The sequence below is a fragment of the Filicampus tigris genome, chromosome 10 (assembly GCF_054856515.1).
Source record: "Filicampus tigris isolate MCC_2025a chromosome 10, RoL_Ftig_1.0, whole genome shotgun sequence".
NCBI lineage: Eukaryota > Metazoa > Chordata > Actinopteri > Syngnathiformes > Syngnathidae > Filicampus > Filicampus tigris.
Window position 1 is genome coordinate 2,197,837 of NC_141226.1, and position 13,177 is coordinate 2,211,013.

Genomic DNA, 13,177 nt, shown 5'->3' on the forward strand with positions numbered 1-13,177 from the left:
ACTGACTGTTTTAAATGCTCGATAGATAGATAGATAGATAGATAGATAGATAGATAGATAGATAGATAGATAGATAGATAGATAGATAGATAGATAGATAGATAGATAGATAGATAGATAGATAGATAGATAGATAGATAGATAGATAACTAACCTCTACAAAATAAAAACATGGCAGCAGCGTAACGCTGTCCTTTGTCTCCTTTCCAGATTTCAGACGTTTCAGGGTAGTCATTCCGACCCGCTGCTGAGCTCTCCCGTTGCCTAGAGACGAGGCGCTATACTTGAGACCCGTGTTAATAATGCCAAAAATCTCTCGTTATCCTGCAAAATATTGTCTCTCGCCTCTTGGGATGATGACCTAATATTGACGGTTGTCCTGCGTTGTGGCTTTGGTTGTCCTAAATGCGTGGATCCGACGCTCGACCAAGGTTCAGTTGGATTGGCATGACGTCCGCCCAAATTCAAACTATTATCACCAAGAGGAGCGGTTCCTCAAGGCCACTGCTCAAATACGGAAAGCTACTCCCCCAGCTGCGCTGCAATAGATCAGGGTGGCTAACTTGCGGCTCGCGAGCCACTAGCCACGCACACACGCGGGCGCATACACAGGCAAGTACAGCCTGCTCTATACTTCTACGTTCACTTGAATACAGTTATACAACACACGCACACACAGATATACAGTGCGGTGGAAAAGTATTTGTCCTCTTCTAAAATTCTTACTCCGTCCCCTCACCAACTTAATGTGTTTTTGTTCCCCACACTGTAGAGAAAACTGTTTGTTTTTACAGAAAAAATGGCAGCTGTGATTGCCAGAATGAAAAATACAGCAGAGTGCAAAACACATTACAAAACAACCTGTACATTTTACAGTTATAAACAGTGACCTGCAGCCCTGCCCAAAGCAACCCCTGCTCTTCCACACATTACTTTAATAACGTACTACGGATGTAAACATGGCAGGGAGGTCATTGTTTGTTGTGCGGTCCTCAGTCATGGTTTCATGAAGTAGAATGCATACGTGTCCAGAATTTTGCGCAGCACATTCATGTTGGAAGTAGGAACAATCCTAGATTAAAAAGCAATTTTTTAAAAAGTTTTAGATATGAATTGAATGAATAAGCCACCAATGTCAGTCTGCAAAGTGGTGTCAGTGACAATCACTCTGATTGGCTGTCAGCCAGGAAATGCAAATCAGTGCATGAGATAGACGAATTTGTAACATGGTATACAATTTATTTCAGTTCTTTTAACCAAGCAATATTATATTTTTAACTATTTTGCATTGGTTCAAGTCTAACAAATTTCCAATGTTTAAAATACAGAAGTATATCAATTCTACAAGGAAATATGATCCTTTGCACATATATTAACTGTAAAATTAACAATTAATAATTGTCCTTTTTTTACAATATGTTGCCTTAAAATACACACCGATTCATTGTTATTTATATTACAGATTTGTGATGTCATGATTTTACAGCATATTCATGTTAATTTCACAAACATTTTTTACAGTGCACTTTAATTAAACAATTGTTTTTATATCAGACAAGATAAACCAAGAAAACATTAAATTGGTTATTTTCAGAGATGGCTACCCTATTTTGCCGGTTCATCTTCTGTACCCTGTCTGCAACCTGGGCACCCTTCCGTCATCGTCCCTCCGTCCTCATCCTTTGAAAGCGCTTCCGTCCTTACATTTCATCAATGCGTCCCCCCATCACCCAAAAGAGAAAAAAAACATCCATGCATGACACCGTGGGAGAGAGGATAACGGCAGAGGTTTCATAATTCCACCCAAAAGAGAAAAAAAAACATCCATGCATGACACCGTGGGAGAGAGGATAACGGCAGAGGTTTCATAATTCATAAACATTAAAGCTGACTGAGTGCCTATCGTGAGTGGACTGAATTGTAACTGTTTAAGGGTCAGGCAGCAACCCAAAGTGGACTTTTCAAGAAAAACTGGACAATGTGAGCATATTGTCAGCCAACACCTGGCTGTGTTGTTACAACACAAACAATGATCATATACAGTACCTGCAGACCAACAACAACTAGCTAGCTCTGACTACCTAATCTGAGAAGCAAAAGAGGATGGATTTTGTATATAAATCAAAAAGTATAGGGCGGCACGGTGGTTACCACGTCAGCCTCACAGTTCAGAGGTCGTGGGTTCGATTCCGGCTCCGGCCTCCCTGTGTGGAGTTTGCATGTTCTCCCTGTGCCTGCGTGGGTTTTCTCCCGGTTCTCCGGTTTCCTCCCACATTCCAAAAACATCATGTCATGTCATCTTCCAAACCGCTTATCCTATATAGGGTCGCGGGGAGTTGCTGGAGCCTATCCCAGCTGTCAATGGGCGAAGGCTGACTACACCCCGAACTGGTCGCCAGCCAGTCGCAGGGCACACATAGACACTGTCACTGAGCGGGAATCGATCCCACGCTGCCCGCACACAACTCAGGCGTGTGTACCACTACACTATCAGCGGACCATTCCAAAAACATGCATGGTAAATTGATTGGACTCTCTAAATTGCCCCTAGGTGTGATTGTGAGTGCGAATGTTTGTCTCTGTGTGCCCTGCGATTGGCTGGCAACCAATTCAGGATGTCCCCCGCCTACTGCCCGAAGACAGCTGGGATAGGCTCCAGCACGCCCCGCGACCCTTGTGAGGATAAGCGGTACAGATAATGGATGGATGGCTCAAAAAGTATCCCTAGTGGAGACAATTTCCTAAGTATTTCACTTTATTTATTTATTTATTTATTTATTGTTTTTGTCATGTTATTGTATAAATATTGATTGTGAACTGCTATATTGTCGTGTAGACGTTTGGAGTGGATGTACAGTATTTGAAGAAATTAAGGTTTAAGTTAACTATACTGTATTTCTTGCTATAGTAATAATGGTATTCATCCTCAAATACACAAAATTCCACTGTCTCTCTGTAGTGCCACACATAATTATGTTGCATTTTTGTTTATTATTTTTGCGATGTAACTGTGGTGGTATTACAGTGCCGCTGATTAACGCCTAATAAAGGCAAATATTCTAATATGCTTTTCCTGACAACTGCTTTTTGCCACAAGACTCACTGTCTCCTAAGGCTGCAACGGCAATCCCAATTCTTAGTCAGTCGATTTCACATTTGAAAGAATACGTTAATCACGGCATATGGTTCTCATGAAAATAAGAGTTTCGCTCTTCCTTGCCTTTGGACTGATGACAACTCCAGTCCGGTAGGTAGCGGTATTATACGTGGACGCTGGTTGCCAACCCCCACTCAAGTCAAACAAGACGAAGTAGACGCTGCTTTTACCTTTCATCAAACCTAGTGTAGGGCTTTCACGCCAACTTTGCAAATGGAGAAAACCTTTAGTGAGTGGAAGAAACGGTGTCTGAACAAATGTGACATTAGTAAAAAGGGAAATGTGGATGAAGATATTATGCATTTGGTGTCTTTGCTCAATAGCTACGAGGAGTATTTCACCACGAGTTCCTGCTCCGGACGCATTACAGTGATTGACACGGTGAGCGAAGTGTTATTTTGATTCGATACAGTTGTTTAGTTCATGTTAATAACGCCGTTTTCTTTGCACTTCGGGAGTGTCGGAAAATATTTGACAAATGTAGAAATGACATTGTTTTGAATAATGTGGGCATGGAGGAACTGGCGTGCTAGCGGGTAGAGTTCCGTTCACTGAAATAAAAGCTGCTGTTCATCATTTACTCACTTTTATTTGTCAAGTGGTTTCACGAAATAAAATCAACCTAGGTAGATTTTTTTAAGGAAACTGCATTAAAATATATCTGGATACTGATGATTTTATTTTGTGCAACCTCTTGACAAAATAAAATTGAGTAAAACCATCATTTTTTGCAGTGTAGTCAAAGATTGCACAAAAAGACGAAAATATCAATGAAATGCGTAAATATAGATATTACCCAAATTTCACGTCACTGAAAATAATAAATGCATTTTAATATAATAACAAATTAAGGCAAGAAGTGTCTTAAATTAACTCCTTTTTTAACCATCGGTAGTGATTACATTAAAACAAAACAAAACAAAACAAAAACTTGAAAGGTAGTGTTGGAATGTTCGGCAGATCACCAAGTCCTAAGTGCAATTAACAATTCGTAAAACAATTACTTACTCAAATGCGTGTTCGTTTTTCTTTCAAGAAGACATCCAATGTAAATAAAGACTCACACAAGTCGATTGAATGTGTTCGCCTGTTTTCTTTTTTATCTTTGGAGTTCATAAAGGTTTTCAGATCTGGGCCAATTTGCTCATTACCAAACATGCTTATGTAATCCTGGCCCATTAAATATAAAAATCAGATTCACTCATGTGGCCCATTTGTCCATTTTGCATTTTTGATCAGAGCATAAAACTGATATATATAAAAAAAAGTGTCCATTTTTGATTTTCTAAGTTTTGATTGCCAATTGAAAATGGTACAAACAAATTATACACACTTTCGAGAGCTGTCTCTGCCATATTGTCCCAATCACTTATAAAGAGACCATTTTTTTAGGAACAAGCAAAATAAAATGCAACTTATAACAAATCCTCTTGTTTAACTATCTGGTATCTCCTCTCCCCTTGTTTTGGTTATTAATCTGTTTTAGGCTCCCGAAAGCTGTGTTGTACAGAAAAAGAGCCTTGTCTGGCTGCTTGTCTCACACACGAAATGCAAATCCGATGATGTGGTGAGGATCTTTTTTCAATATGTCATCAACCTGTTTATTAACGCAGTGATGTGAATTATTTGAATATTTGCAGATATGACCCTATTATTGAGTGTGTGTTTGCTTTTCAGTTGTCTGCTCTGGCCAGCTCTTGCGGAAATGCTGTGCTGAAGTTTGAGCCATTTGTGCTCCATGTTCAGTGTAGGACACTAGAAGATGCGCAGTTAATGGTAAGAAAAATGCTTGTTAATAATGAAGTGAAACAAAACACAGGACTATCCACTAAATTTTGCACTTTTAGCACTAGCGCGACCAACTTTTTGGCGCAACCAACTTTCACCAACGCGGCGATTGCTCTGACAGCTCGGCGCATGTGTCTGCGCATCGGTGTTGCGGGACCCATCACTACCTGTAGGCTATCTGATTTTTTTTATGGCCGTCTGAACGGCTCAATTCCGATGTTTTCAAATGCTACCTGGGTCGCTTTCGTATGTGGTCCTAGATTGGATACGTATCCGATCTTTATCAATGCGTTCGCGGTCTGAACGGCCAGGTCGCATCTATCCGACATTGACGTCATCCGGAGCCTAAAATGTGCTGCACGCAGGCGGAGGGAGACTGCTGGCAGCGGGGGGATAGAATCTGAAAAGTTTTTTTGAGTAACACTATTGACTTTATATTTTACTTTATGTATTCCCACTTGAAACATGAAGCATAAAGTGGACATTTATGGCGATCTTAGTAATTCAGCCACGGCTCAGATCGATTCATTTTTTTACGCACAGTTGTGACGTGGCGTCATCGTTAGTGATGTCTCCATGAAATCAGATGTTAAAGCGTCGCCTCGTGATTTTCCCCAAATACTGTATTTATTTCTACCTCCTATCTAATCACTTGACTGTATAAATGCAGAGACACGCTGGACCACATTTACTTCCGCAAACACAACGTCGGGACTCGGTAGTGACGTTGTCTCTTCTTCTGCACATGCGCGTTACTTTGGCGACGCATGTGTTCATACAGCAGGCAAGACCCAGGTCGCATTTATAATGTAATATGAACGCTTATGCAAAAAAATTACGAACTGAGCATTAAGACCCGTGGTGTGAACCTAGCCTTAGACTGCCCACAATGAAAGGTGAAGTTCTATTTCACAGCACAATGCCACATCTGACACAAGATTTGGGGGACGTGTGATTGGCATTCTGACAGCAGGAATGTCAACCTGAGCTATTGCTTGTGTATTGAATGTTAATTTCTCTACCATAAGCCATCTCCAAAGACCAAAGAATTTGGCAGTACATCCAACCAGGGGCGGACCCAGAACGTGGCTAATGGGTAGGCCTGAATATTTTTCTCACTCAGCACAATCCTCCTGTCCCGACACATCGTATATTCAAATCAAATGACAAACTGAATAATATGAAGTTCAGATCTTCCTTAGACAACCCAATTATGCCATTCTTAATATTCAGTAAAATACAAAAAATACAACGAAACACACATTCAAAAAGAATTTAATAATAATTGACTAAAAATTAAAAAGTTTTTTTTTTCCATGAATCTCACAAGGTGGGGAGTCTGTCAATCTGGGTGGGCCTGTGCACACCCAGGCCCACCCATGTCTACGCCCCTGCATCCAACCAGCCTCACAACCGCAGAACACCGTCTCAGGGAAGCTCATCTGCATGCTCGTCGTCCTCATCGGGGTCTCAACCTGACTTCAGTTTGTGATCGTAACCGACTTGAGTGGGCAAATGCTCACATTCGATGGCGTCTGGCACGTTGGAGAGGTGTTCTTTTCGCGGATGAATCTGGGTTTGCACTGTTCAGGGCAGATGGCAGACGTGGCGTGTGGTTTTCAGAGTCTCTGCGCCCCGCTACCCCCCCCCCCCCCGATAAAACAAATCTGCACCTTTCAGAGTGGCCTTTTATTGTGGACAGTCTATGGCACACCTATGCACTAATCATGGAGTCTACAGCATCATGCTCTATGGCACACCTACACCTATGAGGTGGGATGGATTAACTCTACAAAGGAGAAGTGCTTATTATCACAGATTTAGACTGGTTTGTGAACAGTATTTGAGAGAAATGGTGATAGTGTATGTGGAAAAGGTTTTACACCTTTTAGAGTTAATCTCATAAAAAATGGAAGCAAAAACAAAAGTGTTGGGTTTATATTTTTGTTGAGTGTAGGTAGACAAAAGAACAAAATGTATGATTAACTTTGTTTTGATTAGATTCTCCCCCCCGCTTCCATTAACATCTCTTTTCTGTTTAGCTTTCAGCAGGTGTCCAGTCTGGCTTCAGGAACTCGGGTCTCTCGTTGAGCAAGACCGGGAAGATCATCACGGTAATGTAAACTTTATAATTAAAAAACACAATTGCTTGTACTACCCTATGCAGTAAAGGTGCAATATAGTAAGACTGTAACGATACAGTAACGAAAACCAAATTGCCATAGATGGGCACTTTACCCTTTTTTGCAGAGCTGGTCACTTGACCCTTTTTTGCCGGTCCGTCCTCCGCATCGCTGCAGGTACTAGTAAGTGTTGTGAAGAAACTGAGAAAAAACTAAGATGAGCAGTCGGAGTTCTATAAACTTCCCAGAAAATGCCCTGAACCAATAGGATTGAAAAAAAAAAAATCAAGCTGATCTCTCAACCAATGAAAGTTGCAGGATTTCCCCCCCTAAAAAACCAAAGTTCAAAAGAACTTCAGCCAGAAATGCTGACTGGGCACAAGCACGCGTGCATGTGTATGTGCCCGTACGCGTGTGCACACAAACATATTCATACCTGCACATGAACAGTTGGCAAGAGCAATAGGAGTTGGGATTCAAACAATAATAAGTGCAGTTTTTGAATTTGTGGGCAGACCTTTCATTCGTCATGTACACGTCAGTGCTGCACACATGCATGCACACAAAAATATATTCATATCTGCACAACATTTGGCAAGTAGTAGGGGTGTAACAAATCAGGTTTGAAGCGAAAAAACATTTTTTTGATTTGAAATTTGAATCGAATCGTTTTTTGAAACATATCAAGATACAGTATGCCTCGAATCGTGAAGGAAATGTCACATTTGCAGTACTGACACGTTCCTTCAAATATATGTAAAATGACAACAAAAAAGTCATTGCATCATACCCTCTCGAACTGAGCTGTTTAATATCGAATCGTAATCCCACTGAATCGAATTGAATAGTTCCACTTTCAAATCAAACTACTTTTCATTGTGTCAAAGCGATGTTTCTTCAGTGTTGTTCTAATAAACATAATGAAATCTCTGCAGAAATGTGAGGGGTGTACTCACTTTTGTGACATGTAGCTTTCTTTTTGTTTTTCTCCTCGTCAGTGAAATGGCCATCCACTAAAAGACAGACTATGAGAACTGTGAGAACTGCAGGGAGGGAACCCACATGAAAACGAGCACTCCAGTGTTGTGCAGGCTTAAGGCAGTCTTGCTTTTTAAAAGAACAACACAACACCCCAGTCAGTACTTGACCCAGTTAGGGACGATTAGAGGGACGGACGAAAACCTACCTCTGTTCATGCTTAGTCCGCCCTTTTTAAAAGAGTTATCATCTGTCCGACCGTCCACAAAATAGGCGTCTGTCTGGAATGGACGGACCGGTCCGTTCTATCCCTGGGACGGAATGCCTATCTCTGCAAATTGCGTTACTCTTAATAGACGAACCTGTGTCGCCAATACTGAAATAAATGTAAGTGGGACATGGAGAAAAACATGGTCCGAGTTCTCATGTGTCATGTTTAATCTCTAATATTTTCTATAGGCAGTTCGCTGTACCCATAGCCTGGAGGTTCCGCTCAGTAACCAAGGCAAGCTCTTGGTTTCACATGAGTATATAGATTTCCTAATTGGGATAGCCAATCAAAAGATGGAAGAGAATTTAAGACGAATTGAAAGGTGAGTAAGGTGCTTGGTTGAGATAATAGTTAACTTTGCTGAAGTGGTGTTTTGTGAATGTAGACACAGGTCCAATAACTTATTTTTTTCTAGGTTTTACCAGAGCATCCAGACAACTGTGATGAAAAACAAGCACCAAAAACTCAACAAAGAAGACAAGCTTGTGACAAAGAAGAACAAATCAATTGTGTCTGAGCAGAGCCCAAAACTAAGATGTTCATCGGATGGTTGCCATAGCAAAGGAGGCAGCAGTATCATTGGAATAGATGAAGATCTGCATTTAGGTCAATGTTTTAATGGTGTTCTTTAAAGTGTACCTCCGCCGGCCCATTTCGAGGTGTTGATGGGGAAATGGAGCAATATTGTAAAGTTTGATATCTGTTTTTCCCATTTTTGTGTCTAGTCTTCTCTTTGCCAAAACAACGTGCCAGCAATCCCCCCAGGTTTATTTTACTTGCAAGGTGTCATTTTAGGAATTGCTGTAATGTCAGGTAATTGACTGACACTTCCATTGCACCCACCATACGCCAGGTTGTTGTTCACATATTGTCATTGATAAAATGGAGTATTCTGACAAAAATCAAGAAGAAATGGGCCAATAGGGTTATTTAATTGAGCCAGAAATGTCCTCGTCCTGAATATCTTCGACCAGCTAGTTCTACTCAGGCTTTTGCCAGTCCCAACCATCGGGAAACTGGCTCCCCCTATGGTTAGGAGCCCCCTGTTGAATTAGCCAGAGTGCCTGTTCACTGTATTTTGTATACTGGCTCAATGGTGTCGACGATTCCTGAAAGTTTCTTTAATAAGAATTTTCAGGATACATTTAAAGCATGCCATTGGCTGGAGTTGCGGGCAGCTAATGGTTTAGCAATTCCATACATTGGGTATGTAGAACCTGAAGTGGGCGGGGAGGTGATTTATAGAAGAGAGATACAAAGATGGGAAGTAACTAAGTCCAAATACGAAGTTACTGTACTTGAGTAGTTTTTTCCAGTACTTTATAATTCAAGAGGTATTTATTTTTTAGACTACTTTTAGTTTTTACTATTATCCATTACATTTTAACACCAGTATCTGTACTTTTTACTCAATGCATTTTCAAAACATGGTCGTTACTTTTGCTTTACATGATGCATGACATTTACAAAATAAATTAAATGTTCATGGCTCCACCCATCATATGAAGGATTACCTCAAGCTATGACATAACCTGAGAAGACGCTATGCTTCCCGCTACAGAAGATAATTAGACTGGAAGGTGAGGAGAAGTAAAATGATGGATGATGTGGAGTGTGTCGAAGAACAACTCTTGGCACATGCATTGTGTCCTGCTTAACCTAAAGTCCACGAGTTTGCTGCCTACAAGGATTCACCGTCCAATCTGAGAAAACATTTTCCACTTAAACACTTACCCTTTCGTTAGCTTGGCCCTGGTTAATGATTTTAGTTTAGCATAACATGTAGTATTAGCGTGGTAGACCATTTGGTTCCATTTGTTTGCTCTGAGGAAGACCTTGAAATTTTGAAGTTTGAGAAGCAAAAAACAAACAAAAAACAATCCAATCAGTAAGTGACAACCTTTAAAAGTTGGGATCTTTAGATTTCCGGTATATGACATGAGGAGGAAACATCCAGTAAAAATACTTTTTACTTTTACTTCAGTAATTATTTGAATGAGTACTTTTACCAGTTATTTTTTAGGTCAAGGTAAACTTTAATTTCCTTTGTAGCCAGCAGTCAACTCAAGGACACATCAACAACAATCCACTCACACACAACCATATACAAAGAGTACAATGTTATGCCATGTTATTTAAAAGAGCCATGGAAACCGGAATGAATGAGTTCTTAAACCTGTTTGTCCTGCACTTGGGCATACAGTACCTGCGCTCTTATGGCAACAGTTTATATTCAGCTGAAGTATATTTGAAAATAGATCCAATACAGTCATAGCATTGATGTCCCTATAGTTAGTTGGGAGCAACTTCTTTTGGCATGTATTGGTCTTAATAAAATCTTATTTCCAATCAACTGAATTGTCGGAGTAGTCTTTTGCATCATCAATCCAGCCTGGCCTTGCGTCTGTTCCGGACCGACCGTGGCCGTTCTCCGAGTGCACGCTGGCGGCCGAGCTGTGAATTGCTTCCTTGCGAGGCCATGTATACGGTCGACTGACTGTGCTCGTTGCAAGGGTGCACACCTGCGACGAAGCCATGTTGGCCGAGCCCTTTTTGGGAGGACAGAGTGGCTGAGCGAGGTGGAGCATCTCAGCCACGGTAGCAGGGGCATTGCTGGGAGGATGTTGGGCGGGGCGGGCTCGCGTCTCCCTGTGGCAAGGGCGGAGCAGTCATGCTGGTGTGGAGGAGCAATGTGTGAGTGAATAAATGTGATTTACGAGCTGCAATTACAGGAAGCCACTTCAAGGCAGTATTGATAAGTATATGGAATAAATAAGTTAAGTAGAACCATGTGAGTAAGGAATTTAGGAGTGCTAGAATTATAATGCTCTAATCCTGGCGCCCCTCACTCACAGATAGAAGGGGGGTAGTGCACGGAGCATGTGACTCGGTCATCTCTAGGCTGGCTATGTGGAAATGCCTTGTGAGAATAGACACAGACTAATAGTAACAATTTGAATTCAGATGGTGCAGCAATAGAGACAATGGATAGATTTTTGAAATACAAGCATGTGCCTTTGATGAGGAAGTGATTGGATATGCAATGTTGGATTTTTCTCAAAGGACACCTTTTCTCTTTGCATGACAAGCTGAGAATAGTGGACAACATTTCCAAAAGGACGAAGACACATCGGGTCTACAACCATCCGGAAGAAAGCGTCGCAAAACAGGGCGTCTCCATAAGCAAGGCCAGCGTGATTTTCGTCGACAGATTCTTTGTATGAAATAGGCCCACAAACTGCTTACAGAACTGTGACATGTGATTAGTATTAATGATCTCGGCTACAGACTGATTGAGATACACTTATCGATTGTTTTTAGACGGCTCTGTTTTAACCAAATATTCATACAAATTATTTAAGGCTACATTGTGATCAAGGGAACTGTTTTTCTACTGAAATCAAACAAACAGTAACAGAAATAATAATAATAATAATAATAATAACGGTAACTGACAGTGGAGGTCATAAATCGGTGGGAGCTTCCTGATTGAATATCTTCAAGATAGAGTTTGTGGATAAAACGATCAAAATTATCCTACAAAAATTAGGGATTAAACAGCGATTAGGAGCAGTATATCACCCGCAAAGCCAAGGCATTTATGAAAAAATGAATGGGATTTAAAAAAAACTAATTGCTAAAATTTGTCAGCACACAGGATTGAACTGGGTGGTGGCGCTTCCACTTGCACCGATCTAGCGAGCTTCGTGAGTTGCATATGACGCCCCATGAGTTAAGTACAGGCAGGTGCATCGCTGTGCTTGCGAACGAGTGAAAGAGAGCCCAGGTTTGTTGTTTAATGAAACACAAGAGAGATGTGAGCCAGATGCTGATACACCTCCAGCAGGCGTGGTGGACTCCAGAAAGACCGTGGCCACGGTAGGTTCCCAAGAGTGAGCCTAAGATCCTTTTCTAGGACTGGAACTCGACCTGCCAACTTGGACCTGATGGGTGCTGGCAGTTCAACAGAAGGAGGACAACAGTGGTGAGACAAACACCTTTCAAGTGAATGACCGGAGGTCATCGCACGTGAGTAAGTTAAAACTGTGTGTGAAATGTGAGCAAACAGTTTGATTGGGAATTAAAATACCACTGGGTATTCGATTCCATGTAATATCATGTAATATAGTGGGATTGGAAACAGCAGACTGGTGTGGATGTGAGCGCAAGAATTCTCTACCTGAAAAGGTTGTGAAGGATTCGAATCCATATGAATGGCTTCATATTAGCCAATAGGTTAACCAAAAATTAAATTGGGAATTACACATTGCATAATCAGTTAAAAGTCTCAGAGTCAGCGTGCTCTGACCTGAGCACGGGACCAGCCGGTGAGGATCGGCCCCGTGGGCAGGGCCAGCCAGGGAGGAGATTGTGTTTGGAATTTGGGGACAGTATAGATGTGAGGGCTGCAGGTTAGACCATGCCCCTTTTCTGCCCTTGCCCGTCTTGGGTGAGAGCTTTCACGAGGATGGGAAAGCTGTCCGGATCTGCTTATTGTATGATTTTTGAACCTAAGAGATGGTAAAGAAAATTGATGAGAAAATTCAATCGACTTGGGTGAGTCTTTATTAACAATGGATACATTCTTGAAAGATAAACGAACACGTATTGAGTAAGTAGTTGTTTTAAATTGCTAAAAGGGCTTATGGACTCCCGACCTACAAAACATTTTAACAGTTGAAGTGAGAATTACCACAACAGAAAATTTGAATTGCTGTCCTACTGATAAGAGACCAGTCTTAAGAACACCCAAGGTGTTGATAAACTGGACTAAATTCTCTAAAATAGGTATAAGAAGAAAATAAAACCGAGGGATATACTGCAGTCTAACGATTGGAAGTTTGTCAGTGGAAAATATAG

The 13,177-nt window shown here is 41.2% G+C and overlaps 2 protein-coding genes across 5 annotated transcripts in view; one reads left to right on the plus strand and one right to left on the minus strand.

Annotated features, from left to right (window-relative positions):
* Window positions 1-596, minus strand: part of LOC147140374 (phospholipid phosphatase-related protein type 4-like) — a 192,933-nt gene extending 192,337 nt beyond the window's left edge. For all 4 annotated transcript variants that reach the window (XM_086042677.1, XM_086042679.1, XM_086042676.1 and 1 more), the window contains exon 1: window positions 155-596. In XM_086042677.1, coding sequence (XP_085898803.1) covers window positions 155-235 — 81 coding nt within the window. In that variant the 5' untranslated portion in view covers window positions 236-596. The remainder of the gene's footprint in view (window positions 1-154) is intronic.
* A 2,647-nt stretch (window positions 597-3,243) lies between these two features.
* Window positions 3,244-10,670, plus strand: tyw3 (tRNA-yW synthesizing protein 3 homolog (S. cerevisiae)). The gene is made up of 6 exons (XM_086044030.1): window positions 3,244-3,538; window positions 4,644-4,724; window positions 4,835-4,933; window positions 6,988-7,059; window positions 8,506-8,639; window positions 8,733-10,670. Exons 1-6 carry the CDS (start codon window positions 3,371-3,373, stop codon window positions 8,947-8,949), a joined length of 771 nt encoding a protein of 256 aa, XP_085900156.1. The 5' UTR covers window positions 3,244-3,370; the 3' UTR covers window positions 8,950-10,670.
* Window positions 10,671-13,177: the final 2,507 nt, after the last annotated feature.

What these genes read in the sequence shown, in the direction of transcription:
- tyw3 (XM_086044030.1), top strand. Translation starts at nt 3,371, where the DNA reads ATGGAGAAAACCTTTAGTGAGTGGAAGAAACGGTGTCTGAACAAATGT. An exon ending in GCATTACAGTGATTGACACG is followed by an intron (nt 3,539 to 4,643) that starts GTGAGCGAAGTG and finishes AATCTGTTTTAG; the next exon opens with GCTCCCGAAAGCTGTGTTGT. An exon ending in TAGAAGATGCGCAGTTAATG is followed by an intron (nt 4,934 to 6,987) that starts GTAAGAAAAATG and finishes TTTTCTGTTTAG; the next exon opens with CTTTCAGCAGGTGTCCAGTC.